Source organism: Lacerta agilis, chromosome 14 (genome assembly GCF_009819535.1).
Source record: "Lacerta agilis isolate rLacAgi1 chromosome 14, rLacAgi1.pri, whole genome shotgun sequence".
In the NCBI taxonomy this organism is placed as follows: Eukaryota; Metazoa; Chordata; class Lepidosauria; order Squamata; family Lacertidae; genus Lacerta; species Lacerta agilis.
The window spans coordinates 1,196,063-1,217,549 of NC_046325.1; the positions used below are offsets into that span (position 1 = coordinate 1,196,063).

Sequence of the window (21,487 nt, forward strand, 5' to 3'; positions counted from 1 at the left end):
CAGGATGCGGCGAAAGCAAGGACTTCATATGCACACACTGCAGCAGCAGATGGAGAACTTGGGGCCTTGCAGTGTCATCCAATCTCCACACACCAGCGAGATTCTCCAAGAAGATGTTAGGAAGAACCTTCTGAAGGTAGGAGATTGGGACAGACGAAGACGGTGGGCTCTCCTTCCTCGGAGGTTTTCCACCTGTCAGGGATTCCCGAGCTGCAATTCCTGCATTATTATTTCATGGGGTTGGTCTGGATGACCCTCGGGGTCCCTTCCAAGTCTAGGACTCTCTGATGGGAGCACAGAAGGGGCTCCTCCCCCCCCCCCAAGGCCCACATCGGCTGCACCTGCCGCACTCACAGCTGCCTGCTTTGGGTTAGGCCCTCCCTGCCAAGCCCAGGTGCCCCCTTCACAATCTCCCCGTGGCTTTCAGGAGGAAGGGGTTTCCTTTCACTGTCTGAAGATGCTGCCTGTGTCCTGGATTTTTGGGAGGGGGGGAAGGAAATCGCACAAGGGAACAGGGCAAACACCACTCTCAAAGACAGCCACAGGTAGAAGAGTCGCGTTTATTGGAACTTCAAAGAGGATCTATTTACATTTCTGCGACACAGACAAAGGACAGGGGGGGCTTTCTTACTACATCGAACGTGGGACCCCCCCAACGTTCGCCCCCACCCCACAAACACACACACGCCCCCCCCCAATTCGGCCGTGCTGCTCGCAGGCAGAAAAAACAACACACAAGAGTCTCGATTCCTTCTCTGCCCCCCCAAGTTTCTCCAAGGGTGGGGAGACAACAGACAGCACCATTAACGTCCAATGTCACGCAGAGGATGTTGAGACGCCTTCCGTCGCTTCCTCGGCACGCAGCGGGCAAGGGGGGGTGCCGTGCCGTGTGGCGCCCTCCTCCTCCCCCCCCCAGCCGTCTTGTGACCCAGGGACATGCGTGGCCTCCCTCACAGGGAGGGTGTCTGTGGGGACTCCGGCACCAGGCCCTGCGCCCCGTTGGCCTTGGCCAGGAAGGCGGTGGCGGCAGAGGTGCTGGCGCTGCTCCCGGGGGGCGGGGGGCTCTCGCCGTGCTCCTGCTTGATGCCCCCCGGGAGGGCCAGGCCGCCGGCCCCCGAAGAGGAGGAGGGCGAGAGCTGGGCGGCCCCCGCTCCTTTGCCCTCGGCGGCAGCGGGCAGCGAGACCACGATGTACTTCTGGACGCTGCCCGAGACGGGGGGGCTGGGGGCCGACTGCCCGCCGGAGACCAGCTTGACCAGGGGCTGGGTGCTGGGGACCGTGGTGGTGACGGGGGAGGTGGAGGTGCAGGCGGGCCCCCCGCTGAGCGTGATCACCTGCTGCGAGGTGGGGGTCCCCGAGGCCGAGGACATGACGATGAACTTGGTGGGCGGCGGGGACGGCTGGGTGGGGGTGGCCGGCCGGGCAGAGACCAGCGTCTGCATGGGGAGGGTGAGGGAGCCGGGCATCTTGATGATGCTGGGGGCCCGCGAGGCGCTGCCGGAACCCCCCTGGGGGGCCTGGGACAAGGTCAGCGTGGGGCGAGGCTGCGGAGAGAAAGAGGAGACACAGAGAGGATCGTCAGAGCCCTGAAGGGAGAGGGGAACCGCACCCATGGGTGAGGCCGCCCAGGGAGAGAGTGCTTGGGGGTGCTGCCCCCCCTGCCCTTACCTGGGTGATGGTGAGGGTGGTGCGGTTCACCTGCTGCGCCTGCATGGCCGCCTGGGCGCGAGCCTTGACCACGTGGGTGCACAGAAGGGTGCCCAGCGCCCCGTACTCCGCCCGGTAGGCCTCCTGGTTGTCGGGCTGGGGGCGCAGCTTCGCCAGAACGGGAGCACAGTGCTTCTGCGGTGGGGGGAGGACATAGGAGAGACTAAAGAAGAGCAGCGGGGTGGGGGTGGGGGAGGGAGGACCACCCAAGCCCAGCATCCCGCCCTTGCGGCAGCCGTAGGCGACTAGGAACCCGGGAATCGAGAAAGACTGCCCCTGGATGTGGAGGTTCCATCGGAGCAGCAGAAGAGCCTTCCGGCAAAAAGGGGGCTCAGCTATTCCAACGTCCTGCCCTCACAGACGCCAACCAGGTGCCCCTGGCAAGACCGCAAGCAGGATCCAAGCGCACCAGCCACCTCCCTTCCTGTGCAGGGAAGTCACACAGGAGATTGATGCACCGCCCAAACCATGTGCTCAGAAATATCTTTCTGGATTTCCTACCCATGTTCTTCTTCTTGCTGCATGCAGTAACGCATGAATCTGACCTTTGGAGTTTGTAAGTAAAGCATTTAGACTTACTAACGGTGTGGTCTGCTTGTTGGCGAGAGGAGCAGAGAAGGGCTGTGCAGTTAAGTCGACTAAATGGGATATTTAAAGGATCTTAACAGCCTATATGGGGGATAGCTCAGTCAGTAGAGCATGAGACTCTTATTCTCAGGGTTGTGGGTTCGAGTCCCGTGTTGGGCAAAAGATTCTTGCGTTGCAGGGGGTTGGACTAGATGAGCCTTGGTGTCCCTTCCACCTCTACAATTCGACTGCATTCCTCACGCTTCATCACTCTGCTGCACGATTCTGTGATCGTAATACTTTTCTGGGAGCTCTCCTCTTGCTGGAGAGATTGTTCAGCCCCCTGCTTTGGATCGAGGGATCCAGCCAATTAATTGCCCCACGTGGGTGACCTATATTTTCCTCCCCACAGCTTCTCCCTGTGCTTGGGACCAGCTCTTTCTATGTACACACGCAAACCGTTCTGCAGCAGCAGCCACACACCCCCCCCGGCTGCCTCCTTACCAAGAGGAGGCTCTGGACGTGGTCGGCCCCGATCTTGTCGATGTTGCTGACCACCGGCCCCTCGAGGACGGAGCGGACCCTCTCCCCCTCCACCTGCAGCCGCGGCAGGATGAGGGTCTTGATCACCTGGGGAGGCAGGAGAAGGGAGAGTGAGATGCGAGCCCGGCCCAACGCTTGCCCCCGGGGCTGCCCCTGCCGTGCCGACGGCCGGCTCTGAGGCTACTCACGTCGTGCCCCAGCTCAGCCAGCCCAGCGATGGAGCCGTACCGCGTGGTCCAGGGGGTCTTCTCATCCACCCAGCTCTAGTGGGGGGAAGGAGAAAGAGAGAGGGGGGGGAGTCAGGGGTATGGGAGGGAGGGAGGGGGGGCTCCCAAAATGCATATGAACGTAAGGAGAGCCTGGCCAAAGGGGGCTCATTTAGCATCCTGTTCTCACAGTGGCCAACCAGGTGCCTATTATAGGGAAGCTGCAAGCAGGATTCGAACACAAGAGCAACTCTCCCCTCCTGCATTTTCCAGGAAGTGGGATTCAGAAGCATCGCTGCCTCCGACCGGGGAGGCAAAGCAGAGCCATCCTGATAACAACAATTATTATTTATGGCTTATACCCCGCCCATCTGGCAGGGCCTCCCCAGCCACTCTGGACGGCTCCCAACAGAATATTAAAAACCATCGTAAAACATCAAACACTTCCCTAAACAGGGCTGCCTTCAGATGTCAGGTGGTTCTTTATCTCCTGGATATCTGATGGGAGGGCGCCACCACCGAGAAGGCCCTCTGCCTGGTTCCCTGTAACCTCGCTTCTCGCAGGGAGGGAACCGCCAGAAGGCCCTCCTTGGAGCTGGACCTCAGTGTCCGGGCTGAACGATGGGGGTGGAGACGCCCCTTCAGGAATACTGGGCATTTGAGGCCGTTTAGGGCTTTCCAGGTCAGCACCAACACTTTGAATCGTGCTCGGAAACGTCCTGGGAGCCCTTGATAGGCCTGTCCTCCGCCACAAATTTCCCCAACCCTCTTTTAAAGCCACCCATTGCTGCCTCCAGTGGCAGGGAGTTCCGCAGCCCAACTCAACATTCCCACGCTCAGCTCCACCGGAGGCCCGCATGTTCCGCCGGCGTTAAAGTGCCCTCTCCCCGCAGGCGGCCCCCCACCTTGGTGAAGGTCTTGGTGATGCGCGACTGGATGTTGTTTGTGGTGGTGCTGAAGTTCTTGCAGATCTGGGCGATGAGCCGGGCGGCAAAGTCCCGCAGAGCCCAGTGGTTGTCCACGTCCGGCCGGAGACACAGCTGGCGGCTGACGATGCAGGTCATCACGGCCGGGATCAGTTCGTGGAGCTGCCGGGGGGCGGGAAAGAGAAGAGGAGATCCCCACTCCATTCAGGTTCTTCCGATTCCCTTTGGTGCACCCCAGAACACCCCCAGAACACCCCAGGGCTGGAGGAGGAAGAGGAAGGGCTGCTTCAGAGACTAAGACGTGCTGGCAGCAGGGCGAGGCTGCTGGTGTCGTGGTTTTGCCAAGAAAGGAGGTGGGAGAGGCTCCTTTGGGTGTTTCCCCTTTGCCGCTCTCACCCACCTGCCCAGTGACCCCCAGAGAGAGCACTCAAAAAGATTTTGGTGCCCCTGTATATACCTAATCCAAAAGATAATTAAAAACCGAGCTGCCTACAGGCGGAGACTTTATTTGGACAAATCTGGCGATATCTGGAACGAGTTGATACGTCAATATTAACAGCCTGATGCATTTTGTATTTATTAGGATAGTAAATATAATTTATAAAAGAATAAAAATGTAAAAAAAAAAATCCTTCCAGTAGCACCTTAGAGACCGACTAAGTTTGTTCTTGGTCTGAGCTTTCGTGTGCATGCACACTTCTTCAGATACACTGAAACAGAAGTCACCAGACCCTTATATATAGTGAGAGAGTGGGGAGGGGAATTACTCAGAAGGGGGGTGGGAATGGCTGATAGGTGTGGAAAACCTGTTGAGGACTGTTAACGACTGCTTATAAAAGAATGTATGGGTTAGGGTAATTTTCATATATACCGTACTTTTCCGTGTATAAGACTAGGTTTTTTTCTTTAAAAATTATGCTAAAAAGTGGGGGTTGTCTATGGATAGTACATAGTGCAAATTTCTGAAATTTGAGTCCCCCAAAACAGGGGGCGTCTTATAAGGAGGGAAAACACAGTACATTCCTATATTGTTGCTGTTTTCCCTACACATTTTTGTGCCTTTCTATTTTTCCCTACTTTTTCTCTTCTTCTTTACAACTGAAGCCTTTTCAATAAAATATTAACACAGCATTAACAAACCGCATGATAAAAATTTGTTTTTCCGAAGCGAAAAAGCTACAGCGAGATGGAAAATGGCGTTTCGGTTTTCGCATGCTTGCGCTTTGTTTATATTTGAAAGATTCCCCTCCTTTCTCTACCGGAAAGGCCTTGATGGGATCCTCCAAACTAATCTCACGTAACACACCTGCTTCTGTACTTTGTCGAGATCAGGCATCCGGCCTGCCTAGTTGCTCTGCTGGGAAAAGGAACGGTCAGCTGAGCCATTTGTGACCGTTCTGGTTAAAAATATACCAAGGCAAATACAGTGGCGTCTTGGTTTAAGAACAGCTTATCTTTGTGAACAACTTGGATTAAGAACGCTGCAAACCCGGAAGGAGGCGTTTTGGTTTGGGAACTCTGCCTTGGAACAAGAACATGTTCCATTTGTAAATTGAGTCCCCCGCTGCTATGGGAAAGCGCGCCTTGGTTTAAGAACGGTTTCGGTTTAAGAACGGACTTCCGGAGCGGATTAAGTTCGTAAACCAAGGTACCACTGAATACCAAACCGTTTGGATGAGGCACGCTCGATATAGTCTTCTACACTTATTTTATATAAAATAAAATAAAAAATTCCTTCCAGTTGCACCTTAGAGACCAACTAAGTTTGGTATCTGAAGAAGTGTGCATGCACACGAAAGCTCATACCAAGTACAAACTTAGTTGGTCTCTAAGGTGCTACTGGAAAGAATTTTTTATATTATTTTGTTTTGACTATGGCAGACCAACCCGGCTACCCACCTGTAACTTATTTTATATAGTTCAGCCTTTTTCACCGCGCCCCCCCCCCTGGGGGAACCTGGTTCAGCTGCACCATGTGGCCCCTGGACCATGTCTGTGGTCCCCCCCCCCACCTTCCTCTGATGCCCTAAGAACGGGCTTATTTTGCTCAATGGTCCCTCCATCCCAGAGAGAGAGAGAGAGAAGAAAGAGAGTCTCACGTATTTCTCCAGGTAGAGGGTGGGGTTGTCCATCAAGGCCTTCACCATCCGCATCAGGTAGATCAGGAGAGCCAGGTTGTTCTGTACCACGTTCACCCGCACCTGGAGGGAGGGAAGGAAGGAGGGATGGGGAGGCGGGGGCCTCAGGTCAGGGGCTCCAGATCAGGCTGCCCCCCCCACTTTGCACACAACCCGCTTACCCCTTCGGAGATGAACGTGCTGAAGCGAGGCAGCATCTGGTACAAGCCGGGGTCCGTGGCGATGCTCTGAAGAGCCTCCTGCAGAAGAAAGGCAGAACGTCAGGAAACAGGGAGGGCGTTGCAGCCGGATCGGGCCATCGGCATCCTGTTCTCACGGTGGCCGACCCAACGCCCTGAAGGGAAGAAAGCCCCCAAGAAGGATGCGAGGGCAGCGGCCTCCTCCCGCTCTTGTTCTCCACCATGTCTGAGGTAGACTGGCTTTGTCCGTGGAGGCTCCACATGGGAATCATAGGAAGCTTGGCCAGCATCCTGGTCTCATAGCCAGGTACCCCGAAGGGAACCCCACAAGCAGGATCTGAGCACCTGTCTCCCTTCCTGTGGTTTCTAGCCACAGGCCTTGAGAAGTGCTGGACTCCACTTCCCATGATGCGTCAGCACTGGTCATACCAGCTGCTGGGAGTTGTAGTCCAAGTCACCACCAGGAGCACTCCAGGGTGGGATTACAGTGGCACCTGGTTTTGAGTCCGGGATCTGCTCCGGAGCCCCGGACGCTCGGGAAAGAGACACTCGACAAAGTGCCGTTCTGCGCACGCGCGTGAGCAGCTTTGCGTTTCTGCGCATGTGCAAATTAACCCGTTCCGGTACTTCCGGGTTTGCCATGGTCGTTCCACGAAATGGACGATAAATGGCGCAGATTCACAAGGAGGTGCTACTGTATAAACTGGCCACGTGAGCCCCTCCCTCCCTCTCCCTTGTCCAAGGCAGTGCGGTGGTGGAGGGAGAGCTAAGAAGATTCAGGAAGAATAAAAGCACTTCTTCATGCAGCACAGGGTTAAGCTGTGGAACTCCCTGCCACAGGAGGCTGGGATGGCCACCAACCTGGCTTTAAAAGAGGATTAGGAAAATTAATGAAGGAGAGTAGATGCTGGTAACCACAGGAGGGGAGAGGGTTCATGTGCTCGGATCCTGCTTGCCGGTTTCCCATAATGGGCACCCAGTTGGCCACTGCAAGAAGAGGATGCTGGGCCAGATGGGCCATCGCTGGCCTGATCCCGCTGCCAGGCTTTTCTGATGCCCCAAGCCAGCTGAGGTTGGATGCAGAGCCGGCTTCCTCTGGGCAGGAGCAGGTCCCCCGCTCCTGCGATTGCTGCCTTGTGCAGGGGGTTGGACTAGAGGACCCCCGGGGTGTCCCTCGCAACCCTGCCGTTCCACGGTTTCTCACCGCCCGCTTCGCCTCGCAGGAGCCCACGCAGGCCTCCGTGATCTCCTTGTAGTACAGCTGCTGCTCGACGGAGAGCTCGTGGATGCTCCGAGGCTTCAGCTTCAGGGGGGCTCCCTCCAAGAGGGGGCCTTTCTTCTCTTTGCCTGGCAGGGAGGGAGGGAAGGCAGGCAGGGTCACGGAGGGGCAGCAAAGCGTTTTGCGACCGGCGCAGGTCCAGTTGCGACCAGCTGGAGATCTCTGGGCACCAGGTTGGTTGGCAACGGACACCTCCATCTGGCTGGCCCCCCCCCCAGCTTTCTTACGCAGGTCGGCACAAGAGTTTATTCATCGCATTTATATCCCTCCTCTTCCTCCAAGGAGTCCATGGTTCTCCCTTCTCCCCAGTTAATCCCCACAGCGACCCTGCGAGGGAGGTGAAGAGGCTGCGACTGGCTCCAAGGTCACCGGGGAGCTTCAGGGCTGAGTGGGGATTTGAACCCAGGTCTTCCAGGTCTCGGTCCGGCACTCCCACCATGGCACCACCCTGGCTTCCCAGAGCCCTTCTGCGATGGGGCAGCTCTCTGAATTAAGTCAGCGAATCCATACGGGGGAAGCAAAATGTCACTTAGAGAAGGATCTGAAATGTTTTCCTGGAAGCCTGAATTTGTTTTGTTCTCAATTGCTTGATTTGATGTTTTAATGTGTTGTCAACCACTCTGAGATTTTTTTTATTTAAAATATAAAGTGGTGTAGAAAAGGAAATTATCGATGATGAAAATAATAACAATCTCATTGCAAAAAAAGGCACATAGATATTTGGTTTAAGGTGTCATTTGGCAATCAACTTATACAGTGGAACCGTGGTTCTCAAATGCCTTGGGTACTCGAACATTTCGGCTCCCAAACACCAAAAACCCGGAAGTAAATGTTCTGGTTTTTGAAGGTTTTTCAGAAGCTGAATGTCCGGCGTGGCTGTCGGCTATTGTTTCCGGGGCGCCTGCGCCAATCAGAAGCCGCACCTTGGTTTTCAAACATCTCAGAAGTCGAACGGACTTCTGGAACGGGTTACGTTCGAGAACCAAGGCACCGCTGTATATCTGAGTTTCTCACGCTGGTCCAGACACATTGCTCCTCCTGCGAACCAGGGACAAACCCTTTGCCCGCACATTCCACCTGTCTGTGACACAGATCAAGGTGCAAATCCACCTAACAGCTCCCTTGTCCCGTCCACATTGTACCAGCTTCTCCGCAAGAATATCACGGGGGGCCGTGACAAGAGCCTTCCTGAAATCAAGACCTACTACATCCACAGCGTTCCCCTGGTCCACCAAGCTTGTAACTCCACCAGAAAAATAAATGAGCAAACATTCGTAGTATCAAAATACAGAGCACCGCTGCCCTGCCTGACCTTTGCCATCGGGGGCCGCGGGGGTCTGCCCTTTGCCCCTGAGGGCGCCATCCTCCTCCTGTCCTGGTTTGGTTGCTTTGAGCGGTTCGGTGGCCTCTGTCTTCTGCTGCTCCTTCGGGGCTGGCGAGGAAGGAAAAAAGAGGGATTCAGGTCAGGGGCTGCTTCGTTTTGGTGTAAATAGAGTTTTGTTACTTCCTAACGTGCACCAAACAGAGAGAACGCTCCTAACAACCAACAAAAATACAGGATTACAGCGGCGAGATTGTTACATGCACAAAGGTGGAAAGATCCTAGGATCTGGATGAAATGGCAAAGTGAACATGCTTAATCAGAGAAAAATCATGACTGGCGTTTATTCAGGATTGGAAACTTCTCATGGACTTTTTGCGTGAAAACGAACTTGTAATATTGGGATCTGAAGAATGAAAAAATACTGGTTCACCAAAGATTGGGTTTTAATGGGTGAAAAGTATATTTAGCTGCAGGACAGAGAAGAAGAAATCCTTTTCTCTTATCTTTCTTTAGTCCCTTCTCTCCTCTCCTTTTGCTTTCTCTCTCTTTTTCGGTCTCGTTTCCTTTTGCTACTTTCTGCCTTTGTTCTTCATTATATAATGTAGCTGTTTTAATTTCAACATATTATCAAAATGTACTTTGTAATTGGTATGAACTTTTGCATTTTTTGAGTGTCAATAAATAAAAAGGAAAAAACAAACAAAATTAAAGGATAAACAAAACTGTAAAAGTGGGTCCATGGAATGAGCCCAGTTGCAAAGATCTGCAAAATACTAAGAGTCCAAGTTAAAGAATATTTGTGTTATCAGAGTATAAAGTCTCGTTCCAGGTTTGCCAATCCAACCCTGCAGAAAGTAACATGGAAAGGGAAATGATCCATAATGAATTGGGGGAAAAAATGTTTAATAGTACTTTCCCCCCAAAAAACCCAGAGTCCTTTCTGTTGGGGATAATTCAGACTGAAATTCCCAGGTGTCAAAAAAGGTTATTTCTGTATGCCACTACTGCGGCCTGTGTTTTGTTGGCCCAAAAATGGAAAAGGAGCGGGGTCCCAACCAAAGAAGAATGGCAAATTAAGTTGACAGAATATGCACAACTCATATAGAATAAGAGAACAAGAAGAACATAGGTTTAAAGAAGATTGGAAAACGTTTACTGAATATATTGGAAATAATTGTGTACAGCTGAAAACGCTGGCAGCATTAAGATAAATTCAACAAGTGTAAATAAGTTTTTATGGATGCAATAAAAGGAATACTGAATCGTACAGTTTTTGTAAAATACGCAGGATTTATGATATGTAAAATGAACCATGGGAAGAGAAGAACGGAAGTCATTGGCAGAGGGCCTTCTCGGTGGTGGCGCCCGCCCTGTGGAACGCCCTCCCATCAGATGTCAAGGGAATAAACAACTATCCAAATTTTAGAAGACACCTGAAAGCAGCCCTGTTTAGGGAAGTTTTTAAATGTTTGACGTATTATTCTGTTTTCAATGTTCTGTTGGAAGCCACCCAGAGTGGCTGGGGGAACCCAGGGTAGAAATAATAAATTATTATTATTATGGAATTATTATCATTATTGATAATTTAAGGAAGTAAAAATGAGCATTTTAAAAGGTAAACCGGAAAACTGAATAAAAATTACATACAAAAAAAGAAAAGGAAGTAACACTGAAAGTGCCCCCATCAGATTCACGGCCTCAACCGACTCACCTGGGGGTGGGTTTTCTGGGATGGCAGGCTGGACCCCCTCGATGCTCAGCCAGTGGGCTACGAGAGAGGGGAAAAGAAACCTCAGAGAGAAAGAGAGAGAGGCAAACCTCCGCACGCTTTTGCTAAGCTGCTGACCCACAACCTTGAGGACCCCAGCGTGGATCTCGAGAGTCGCTTCCCCTAGACGCTTGGAAAACACCTCTTCAAAGATCCCTGCTTTGCACGGGGTTGGGCTGGATGACCCTCAGGGCCCTTTCTAAGTCTACAATCCTAAGGTCCCTCGCACCAGGGCCAGAAGGGACTGCCAAGGGTCATCTAGTCCAACCCCCTGCAATGCAGGGGTGACAGCTAAAGAACCCTACAGATGGCCACCCAACCTCTGCCTACAAACTCACCCAAGGAAGGAGAGTCATCAGGTGGGGGCTGGGGGCAGAGAGCTCCGCAGGTTTCCCCACTGGGGCGCTTTAGCTACTGATCCAGCTGCAGCCAGCCTCCTCCTCCTCCTCTTCACCTATTTATTAGCCTAGGTTTTTTGGTGGGGTTTCTAAGAACGCAAGAGATTATGTTTGTGTGCATGCTGGAAGTCTCCCAGAGTGGCTGGGGCAACACAGTCAGACGGGCGGGGCACAAATAAATAAAAAATTATTCTTATCCTGTTCTCACAGTGGCCAACCAGATGCCTGTTAAAGTCGTACCTCGGAAGTCAAACGGAATCCATTCCGGAAGTCCGTTCAATTTCCAAAATGTTCAAAAACAAAAGCACAGCTTCTGATTGACAGCAGGAAGCTCCTGCAGCCAACCGGAAGGCCCCCCCCCCCCGGATATTTGGCTTGCAAAAATAGTTTGCAAACCGGAACACTCACTTGTGCATTTGCGGCATTTGGGAGCCAAAACATTCGAGAACTAAGCTGTTTGAAAACCAACGTGTGACTGTATCGGGAAACCTGAAAGCAGGACCCGAGCACAAAAAACCCTCTCCCCTCCTGCGGTTTCCGGAAACTGGGCAGCGTGCCCGGAGGTCCTGGGCCCCCCGCCTCGCTTTTGGGGTCCAAAGGAAAGCAGAGGAAGACGCTTGGCACCCGTTGGGCGGCAGGAGCTGCCGGAAGGAGGCAGAAAAGACGCTATCCAAGCGTCTTAAGGACTCCACTCTGGGTTTGTGTGGGGTTTTATGCTGAGTCTTTTGTCCCCGATATTCAGAAGAGCCTCTGCCTGCAACGGTGGAGGGCAGACACTAGCCATTGTGGCTGGCTGCCCTCCATCCCCCTCTCCTCCTGTATGGACGTTGCTTTCATTTGCCAACGAAACATTTCCCCCCCTTCTTTGGAGCCCACCCTTGATTTGAGCGCCAAACAGCCCCATGGCTCCCCACCACCCCAACCTCACCTTTGAGGCAGACGTCAAGGGGCACGCGAGGCAAGGGGGTGTTGATGATGTCGCTCAGGTCCACCTCTTTCTCCTCGTAGAAGTGCAGCTCGCGCCCCCCACCGCTGGCGTAGCGGAAGGGGATGAACTCCTGGGCGTGGAAGCCGTACAGCGGCTGCGGCGGCAACAGAGGAAGAAAGCGGGTCAAGGGCCGCCCCTAAAAGGGGTCGTCCCAGATAAGGCCCTGCTGCCTCCCTCCCTCCCTGAATCCAACTCAAAACGCCGCCTGGCACCCGGCTGCCCCCCGCCCCCAACTCAGCTGGTAGAGCAGGAGACTCTTAATCTCAGGGTCGAGGGTTCAAGCACCACGTTGGGCAAAATATTCCCGCATTGCAGGGGGTTGGACTAGATGACCCTCGGGGTCCCTCCCAACTCTGCAATTCTATGAATCTAGGATCGCTCATTTGTTTTTGCTTCTTTGCTACGACACAGAGAAAAAGCAAACCAAGACAGCAAAGTACTGTTAAGTTCAACTCAATAAGCTTTGGATAACAGGGTCAAAGGAAAAATCTGGAGCAAATGAAACGGATGCAGTTGTACCTGGGGCATGAAAACACAACTGACACAACGAAAGAGGCAGGGAAATAAACAAAGGAGTCTCGTCCGTTTACAGATGCCGCCAAATGTAAGGAATTTGGCACCCACGTGGCTGGAATGCCATATGTTTAATAAAAATATCCCCCCAAATAGAGGTGGGATCAGAAGGGTCGGTGTCACCCCCTAGCCACTGTGCCAATTTCTCTGAGGCAGCAATGAACACAGAATTACAGAATCATGGAGTTGGAAGGGACCCCACGGGTCATCTAGTCCAACCCCCTGCAATGCGGGAACATGCAGCTCGAGAAGATGGCTCTGCCTCCACACCAACACACCCAGCCTTGCCGAAATTGCCTGCCCCACCCAAAAACTCACCTCCACATTCTTCAGTTTGAGGGCCAAGTCGATGTCCCCCGTGGTGAGGGTCCGGCGTTTGCCCATGCGCATGAATTTCAAGGCATCCTGAGGGGGTGGAAGTCGCAGCAGGAAAAAGAGAGGCCAAGCAAAGGGTTGGGTGCGCCTCAAAGAGGGGAGGCCGTGGCTGATGCCACGAGCCATGGCTTCCACCGCCCCCCCCACCGCCCCCAGTAACAACCACTTCCCCTACCCACCTCCCCAAACCCTGCAGGGCAACTGCCTGCCAATCAACCGATGGCACACTGACGCTTTCTGGGGCCTGCACAGTTAGAAGTCAAGCTAGGTGAGCAGAGATGAAACGCACAGCCCCACAAACCTTTGGGGTCCCCCGAGTCTTTACTTGAACAGGAGAAGAGCATTTACTGCCTCCAGACTTGGCGCCAGAGCCCTTGAAAGTCCTCTCCTCCTCCTACAAGTGGGTAGCCGTGTTGGTGTGCCATAGTCGAAACAAAATAGAAAATTCTTTCCAGTAGCACCTTGGAGACCAACTGAGTTTGTTCTTGGTATGAGCTTTCGTGTGCATGCACACGAAAGCTCATTGTTGTTGTTGTTGTTGTTGTTGTTCAGTCGTTCAGTCGTGTCTTACTCTTCATGACCCCATGGACCAGAGCACGCCAGGCACGCCTATCCTTCACTGCCTCCCGCAGTTTGGCCAAACTCATGTTAGTAGCTTCGAGAACACTGTCCAACCATCTCATCCTCTGTCGTCCCCTTCTCCTTGTGCCCTCCATCTTTCCCAACATCAGGGTCTTTTCTAGGGAGTCTTCTCTTCTCATGAGGTGGCCAAAGTACTGGAGCCTCAACTTCAGGATCTATCCTTCCAGTGAGCACTCAGGGCTGATTTCTTTGAGAATGGATAGGTTTCATCTTCTTGCAGTCCATGGGACTCTCAAGAGTCTCCTCCAGCACCATAATTCAAAAGCATCAATTCTTCGGCAATCAGCCTTCTTGATGGTCCAGCTCTCACTTCCGTACATTACTACTGGGAAAACCATAGCTTTAACTATACGGACCTTTGTCGGCAAGGTGATGTCTTTGCTTTTTAAGATGCTGTCTAGGTTTGTCATTGCTTTTCTCCCAAGGCGTCTTCTAATTTCGTGACTGCTGTCACCATCTGCAGTGATCATGGAACCCAAGAAAGTGAAATCTCTCCCTGCCTCCATTTCTTCCCCTTCTATTTGCCAGGAGGTGATGGGACCAGTGGCCATGATCTTAGTTTTTTTGATGTTGAGCTGAGCTTCAGACCATATTTTGCGCTCTCTTCTTTCACCCTCATTAAAAGGTTCTTTAATTCTTCCTCACTTTCTGCCATCAAGGTAGTATCATCAGCATATCTGAGGTTGTTGATATTTTTTCCGGCAATCTTAATTCCGAAAGCTCATACCAAGAACAAACTCAGTTGGTCTCTAAGGTGCTACTGGAAAGAATTTTCTATTTTGTTTTCTCTCCTCCTCCGTGAATCTGCCTCATCCTCTTTCAAAGCTCTCTGAGTCGGTGGCCAGCCCTGCCTCCCGCGGGAGGGAGTCCCCCAGTTGCAACTCTGTACCGACCTGGGCGATCTCCTTGATGCGGTAGCTGACTTCGTCCGCCAACATCTGGCAGGTCTCCTCGGGGACTTGCCCGATGCCCATTGACTCGGCCATGACCTTCATGGACTCGGTGGGCAGCTGCATGTTGCTGAGCTTCAGCTTCTTCTCCTCCGCCATCTTGGCCCAACGGCTGCCCCTGCGGGCGGAAAGAGCACAAAGAGCCGCAGCTCCGGTCACCAGCACCCCTCACTACAGGCAGCCTTCTGCCTCAACCCTCTCAGACCCCAACACTGGCCGACCCATAGCGAAGCCTTTTTGGTGGTGGCTCCCCATTGGAGTAATGCCCTCCCTGGAGACGTGTGGCTGAGTCCCCCGCTATTATTGCTTTACCAGCTGATTTTCATGGATACTGTATTTTTTGCTCCATAAGATGCACTTTTTTCCTCCTAAAAAGTAAGGGGAAGTATCTGTGCGTCTTATGGAGCGAATGGTGGTCCCTGGGGCCAAAAGCAGATAGTGCTTTTTATTTTACAAAGAGAAAAAGGGGGTGTTGAAAGGACCCCGCTCAGCAGCTGATCAGCAAGAGATCGGGAGAGAGATAAGAGTCCCGGCTCCCTTTCAGCCCTGCCCTCCTTTGTTGAACCTCTGGCAGAGGGAGGTTGTTTGTTTCCCCAGCGACATGGGACTGGCTGATTAGATTATCTGTCTGGAAACTGTAGAAAAGGCTCCCTTTCCTTTAGAAGCTGCAGAAATGTGAGTTGAACCCCATAAAAACGGGGCTTTTCCTCTTTGCTTTTCCCCCTTTGCAAAAGGAGCTTTGCTTTTCCCCCTTTGCAAAAAAAAAAAAAGCTGCAAAACTTTTAGCTGTTCCTCAAAAAACCAGGGCTTTTCCCTTTGCAAAAAAGCTGCAAGACTTTTAGCTGATCCTCAAAAAAAACCCAGGGCTTTTAGAGGAGGAAAACCAGAAAAAATACTTTTTTTCTTGTTTCCTCCTCTAAAAACTAGGTGTGCCCTATGGTCCGGTGCGCCCTATGGAGCGAAAAATACGGTATTTCTGCGGACACTTAAGAAGTACATGCTAAGAAACGAAACATACACAACAAAACCTAGCTGTGAACTCAATATTACTTGTTGGAGCACGGAAAAGAAACAAGAGGCGGCTGAGGAAAGCCAAGGAGGTGAAATACGGAGATGGTAACCTGGGTAACAAATGGAAGTCGTTTTATGCATTGCAGGCCAGAGACCCCCAAATGCTGAACTGCAAACACTTGCCCACAATCTCCCCCTCTCTAGGCAGCCCTCTTTAGGGAAGTTTTTAAACGTTTGATGTTTTATCGTGTTTTTTAATGTTCTGTTGGGAAATCCAGCGAGATGGGCGGGGTATGAATAACAAATTATTATTATTATTATTATTATTAGGGACTTTTGGGAGGAAATCTAAGGACCAGATATTCTGACGGCCGAATGATGCTCTTCCTGGCAACCCAGAAACCGCAGCTTTTAGGGTTGGTTTTTTTTTAACTATTACTGTTGAGTTGTTGTTTGCCACTGTGGGCTCCTTCAGGTGGCGGAATGGAAGCGGAAGAAATCGCAATGGGAAATACCGAGCGGCAAATGCGACTGAATGTCAGCACCAGGGGGGCAGCCGACTACTGAGGGAGCGGGACGGAGACGCCCGCCTGGGCTGAGGCTGCCTGCGAGCCCGGAGACCCCGCAAGGGGCCTGGGAGGGACCCCCAGGGGACATCTAGTCCAACCCCCCGCCATTCAGCAGCTTTTAGGTTTTTTTTTTTAACTACCGGTATTACTGTTGAGTTGTTGTTTGCCACTGTGGGCTCCCTTCAGGTGGCGGAATGGAAGCGGAAGAAATAGCAATGGGAAATACCGAGCGGATGGGCGCCCAAACGGCAAATGCGACTGAAGAAGAAGTTTGGACTTGATATCCCACTTTATCACTCCCCGAAGGAGTCTCAAAGCGGCTCACATTCTCCTTTCCCTTCCTCCCCGACAACAAACCCTCTGTGAGGTGAGTGGGGCTGAGAGATTTCAAAGAAGTGTGACTAGCCCAAGGTCGCCCAGCAGCTACATGTGGAGGAGAGGAGACACGAACACGGTTCACCAGATTATGAATCTACCGCTCTTAACCACTACACCACACTGGCTTGTGAGTTAATTCATTTTATATTATTATAGAACAGTGTTTTTCAACCTTTTTTGGGCAAAGGCACACTTGTTTCATGAAAAAAATCACGAGGCACACCACCATTAGAAAATGTTAAAAAATTTAACTCTGTGCCTATATTGACTATATATAAAGTAATTATCTTGAATTTTTCCATTTTTCCCACGGCACACCAGGCAACATCTCGCGGCACACCGCGGAACAGTGGTTGAAAAACACTGCTATAGAATACTGTGTAGTGTTTTATTTTGAGAGGGATTAATGGGGAAAATACCAGGACATTTATTACAGACATATTGGAAACCGGGATGCGTTTCTACTAAGGCTGATGAATGTAAGGCAGACAGCAACACTGCGTGGCATGATTGGGATATCATAGAAGAAGAAGAAGAAGAAGAAGAAGAAGAAGAAGAAGAGGAGGAGGAGGAGGAGGAGTTTGGATTTGATATCCCGCTTTATCACTACCCGAAGGAGTCTCAAAGCGGCTAACATTCTCCTTTTCCCTTCCTCCCCCACAACAAACACTCTGTGAGGTGAGTGGGGCTGAGAGACTTCAGAGAAGTGGGACTAGACCAAGGTCACCCAGCAGCTGCATGTGGAAGAGCGGGGAAGCGAACCCGGTTCCCCAGATTACGAGTCCACCGCTCTTAACCATTACACCGCACTGGCTGAATGTGAGAACCAGGGTGGCAGCCGGCTCCGGCCGACCGAGGGAAGAGCGGAACGGAGACGGGGTTGGGGGGGGGGGCTCAGCCCTTCCGTGCCAGGACCCCCGGGGGGAAGCGGCGATACACGGAGCAAGGGTGCGAGGCCCACCTGGGGCGAGGCTGCCTGCGAGCCCAGAGACCCCGCAAGGGGCCTGGGAGGGACCCCCAGGGGCCATCTAGTCCAACCCCAACCCCAACCCCACCCCCGCCATGCAGGAACCGGCTCGCCCGCTCTGCCTCCGCTGCCCCTCGGGTGGGGGGCTCCGTGCAGCACACACAGGGCGGAGACTGGCCCTGCCGCCCACGAAGGAGCGGCCCCCGGGGCATGTGCAGAGCGCAGCCAGAGGCGCGAGACTTACCGCCGGCGGAGGCCTCCCTGGCTGCGGCCGCAAATACGGTAGCCGCCTCCGGGCGACGTCCCTCAGGCGGCGCCCCTACACCCGCATATACGGTAGCCCGCTCCAGGCGGCGTCATCCGACGGCGCCTTTATATCGCGACGGGGGAGGCCAAAGCCCCGCCCACAGCCCCGCCCGGGAGTGCTCAAAGGGCGCCGCTGCAGGAGGAGGAGGTAGGCGGAGCTTCCTTTCTTTACTTCCTCGCCTGGGTGGTGGTGGGGTGGTTTTTTTTTTTTTAAATGCACACGCGCATGCGCGCTCCTCCTCCTCCTCCTCAGGATTGGCGGAGGAAGACGCCGCGGTTAGAGCACGGAGGAGGAGGTGCTAGAGCGGCGCCTGCTTGCGCGCGCGTACTTCCGGTCCGGGGACGGTGCGTGCAGCGGACGTGACGTCACGGGGTGGGAAGTAGGAAAAAAATATACAGATGTATTTACTTCTGTCGCTGTTTGCTTGCAGTTTAATGATTGCCTTCCCCCCTATTTTCGTTTTTTTTCTAGCGGTTCTCGTTTTTTGTATGTAAAGGTGGTTTTACAGGTATGGATAAATTATTTATTTCTTAAATTTCCCTGCCTCTCTCCAGGGTGGTTTACGGTATAGAAAACAGGGGGGGGGGAATGCGTAAGGAGCAGGAACCAGAGAGAGAGAGAGAGAGAGAGAGAGAGAGACACGCAGGTCAGCCAAGGAAGGATGCAAGGAAGGCGCCAGGGGAGCCTCCATGGGGAGAGCAGCATCCCACAGGCGGGGAGCCACCACAGAGAAGGCCCCGTTTTCACGTTGCCAGGGAGAGAGGTGAACGCCACAGCCACCTTCTCCCCACCCCTGATTCCCGGCATGTGGCTCTCGGGGCACCTTTCCTGGCCCCAAAAGTCAAGGGAGCAGAGGGCCATTGCGGCGGCACCTCTTACTAGCCCCAGCCTACCTTCTATTCCTGGCAAAGGGCAGCCTCAGAAATCTCTGCCAGGTTGGCGAGCAGAGCCAAAGTTGCCCCAGCCCCTGGTCAAGGATCCCTGGGTCACAGGCAGTTGGGATAGATCAGGCATGTCCAACAGGTCGATCGTGATCTACCGGTAGATCACCGGACATCTGCGGTAGATCACTGGTAGATCATCGGCTCCCCCTAAAGTAGCTGAACAACTGTGGCTCCCCTAAGAAAAGCTCAACATTTTACCTTCTCCCTGAAAAAACTCAACAGCTTTGACCCAAACCTGCCAAAAATGGGCCTTCTTCCTTCCTAAAAGAAGCTCAACAACTTTGACCTGAACCCCCAAAAAGGGGGTAGATCACCACTAGTTTTTAACTCTGTGAGTAGATCGCAGTCTCTTGGGAGTTGGCCACCCCAAGATAGATGAACTTTGAGGGAGCGGGGACCCTTCTAACTCCTCCTTATCCTGTTTCTTAAAGGTCTTCAGGATCTGCTTTGCCAGGACCTGCCGGGAGTTTTGCCCTCAAGCCGTCCCTCCGCCACCAGGCAGAAAGAAAGGACCGCCTCCGGATCTCCCTCTCCATGGCTCTCTGCTCCCCCGCCTCCACCTCTTCGAAGCCACGGACAGCCCCCTTCCCCACACGGCTAATCCCCGGCTCCCCCTACTCGGTGCTGGTCCTTCAGGAGGGCTTTTCGGAGGAGCTTTGCGACGGCAGCTCCCGAGCGGACGGGACCGTCTCCCTGGTCTTGGGCCCCCGCCTCACCCTGGTGGACACAGGGGGTCCCTGGGGCCGTGAGCGGCTGCTGGCGGGGCTGGCCGAGCAGGGCGTGTCCCCTCGAGACGTCCGCCACGTGGTCTGCACCCACGGCCACTCGGACCACGTGGGCAACCTCAACCTCTTCCCCGAGGCCCTGCTGGTCGTGGGCACGGACGTCAGCCGGCCTGATGGACGTTACCTCCCCACGGATCTGCGGCGGGGGCTCCCCTACCCACTCCACGCGGGGCACCTGGAGGTCCTGCCCACCCCGGGCCACACGGGGAACGATGTCAGCCTGCTGGTCCGCGGCACTTCCCTGGGGGACGTTCTGGTGGCCGGAGACCTGTTTGAGCGCGAGGGAGACGAAGGAGAGTGGGAGCCACTTAGCGAGGACCCTGCACGGCAGGCCGAGAGCAGGGCCCGTGCCCTGGGCATGGCGGACATCATTGTGCCAGGGCATGGGGGACCCTTCCAAGTCTTCAGGGAAGGTGTTGGGTCTCGAGGGGAGGGTCTGGGTGGACTCCACGGCCCCGGCCAAGAGCTGCGGAGCTCTGCGCCCCAAAACAAAAATGGTGACCAAGAGGATGAAGGGTTTGGAAGCTAAGCCTTGTGAGGAGCGGTTGAGGGAGGTGTGGATGCTTAGCCTGCAAAAGAGGAGACGGAGAGGAGACATGAGAGCCATCTTCAAATATCTCAAGGCCTGCCCCGTGGAAGATGGTGCCAGCTTCTTTTCTGCCGCTCCGGAGGGGAGGGCCCAAACCAGTGGCTTCAAGCTCCAAGAAAGGAGATTCCGACTCAACATCAGGAAGAATTCTCTGACGGTGAGAACAGTTGGACTGTGGAAACTCGGGAGGGGGTGGGCTTTCTCCTTCCTTGGGGGGGTGTTAAGCAGAGGTTGGACGGCCATCTGCCATGGATGCTTTAGTTGAGATTCCTGCATGAGGTTTCAAGATGACCCTAGGAGTCCCTTCCAACTCTACAATTCTGTGAAATAAATAAATATTTTCAAGTACCTGGATTCCAATTAATTCTGGGCTTTTAACCCTTGTACTAATTGCGCCAAGAAACACCTTGACAGTGGCCACAGAAGACCCTCCTCCCTCTGTTTAGTGACTCTGGTGGACTTTTTCTTTTTTAACACTCCCCTCCCAGATGCACCTTGGCTAGCTTGCTCGAGCCTCTTCCGGCTCTTGTTCCTTTGCTTCCTGTTTTTATCCCCTTAGTGGTATGGAGGGCAGACAGGATACAGGATCCCTGTGTTGCAGGGGGCTGTACTAGATGTGGGAACGTTTATATAATTTAGCAGAGTTTAAACGATCCCCTGTTTGAGTTTATGCAGCGACAAGTGGGTTGCTAACTCGTTAGAGTCCTATCAATAATTATACCTTCCTGGTTTGTCCCTATTAAAAAAAACGCACATGAATCTGAATCATATTAACATAAACATTTACACAGCGCGGGTGGTGCTGTGGTGTAAACCACAGAGCCTAGGGCTTGCCGATCAGAAGGTTGGTGGTTCGAATCCCCGCGGCGGGGTGAGCTCCCGTTGCTCGGTCCCTGCTCCTGCCAACCTAGCAGTTCGAAAGCACGTCAAAAGTGCAAGTAGATAAATAGGTACCGCTCTGGCCAGAAGCAGCTTTGTCATGCTGGCCACATGACCCGGAAGCTGTACACCGGCTCCCTCGGCCAGTAAAGCGAGATGAGCACCGCAACCCCAGAGTCGTCCGTGACTGGACCTAATGGTCAGGGGTCCCTTTACCTTTACCTTTTACTTTACTATCAGATTCATTCAGGTTTACAGAGTTGTTCCTGAAGGCAGACTTGGGTTACATAACAGATAATCTATATACTAGATAGGTAGTGAGTCATGAGAAGACTGCATCCGAAGCAGTTACCAGTTAACACTCCTTGCAGCAACTGACCAGCTGACAAAACTGCCTGCCACATAGAGGCAGTTAGTCCTCTCAGAATGTTGGACTTGACTGACAGGTTTATATCCAACACTAGATAGCCGTCTTAAAAAGCAGAGACATCACCT

The 21,487-nt window shown here is 53.1% G+C and overlaps 2 protein-coding genes across 2 annotated transcripts; one reads left to right on the plus strand and one right to left on the minus strand.

The window, feature by feature from the left end:
- Positions 1–913: 913 nt before the first annotated feature.
- TAF6 (TATA-box binding protein associated factor 6) lies at positions 914–17,813 on the minus strand. The gene is made up of 14 exons (XM_033170120.1): positions 17,733–17,813; positions 14,507–14,681; positions 12,915–13,001; positions 11,964–12,117; positions 10,581–10,637; positions 8,858–8,977; positions 7,471–7,613; positions 6,249–6,326; positions 6,049–6,150; positions 3,929–4,111; positions 3,006–3,080; positions 2,779–2,904; positions 1,669–1,842; positions 914–1,544 (listed from the first exon to the last, which is right to left on the minus strand). Exons 2-14 carry the CDS (start codon positions 14,660–14,662, stop codon positions 951–953), a joined length of 2,049 nt encoding a protein of 682 aa, XP_033026011.1. The 5' UTR covers positions 14,663–14,681; positions 17,733–17,813; the 3' UTR covers positions 914–950.
- A 400-nt stretch (positions 17,814–18,213) lies between these two features.
- On the plus strand, positions 18,214–20,318 carry MBLAC1 (metallo-beta-lactamase domain containing 1). The gene is made up of 2 exons (XM_033170922.1): positions 18,214–18,303; positions 19,171–20,318. The coding sequence occupies exon 2, from the start codon at positions 19,274–19,276 to the stop codon at positions 20,051–20,053; it is 780 nt and encodes a 259-aa protein (XP_033026813.1). The 5' UTR covers positions 18,214–18,303; positions 19,171–19,273; the 3' UTR covers positions 20,054–20,318.
- The last annotated feature ends 1,169 nt before the right edge of the window (positions 20,319–21,487 follow it).

What these genes read in the sequence shown, in the direction of transcription:
- TAF6 (XM_033170120.1), bottom strand. Translation starts at nt 14,662, where the DNA reads ATGGCGGAGGAGAAGAAGCTGAAGCTCAGCAACATGCAGCTGCCCACC. An exon ending in CCTGCGAGGCGAAGCGGGCG is followed by an intron (nt 6,327 to 7,470) that starts GTGAGAAACCGT and finishes TTTCTTCTGCAG; the next exon opens with GAGGCTCTTCAGAGCATCGC. An exon ending in ACGTCCAGAGCCTCCTCTTG is followed by an intron (nt 1,843 to 2,778) that starts GTAAGGAGGCAG and finishes CCCCCACCGCAG; the next exon opens with AAGCACTGTGCTCCCGTTCT.
- MBLAC1 (XM_033170922.1), top strand. Translation starts at nt 19,274, where the DNA reads ATGGCTCTCTGCTCCCCCGCCTCCACCTCTTCGAAGCCACGGACAGCC.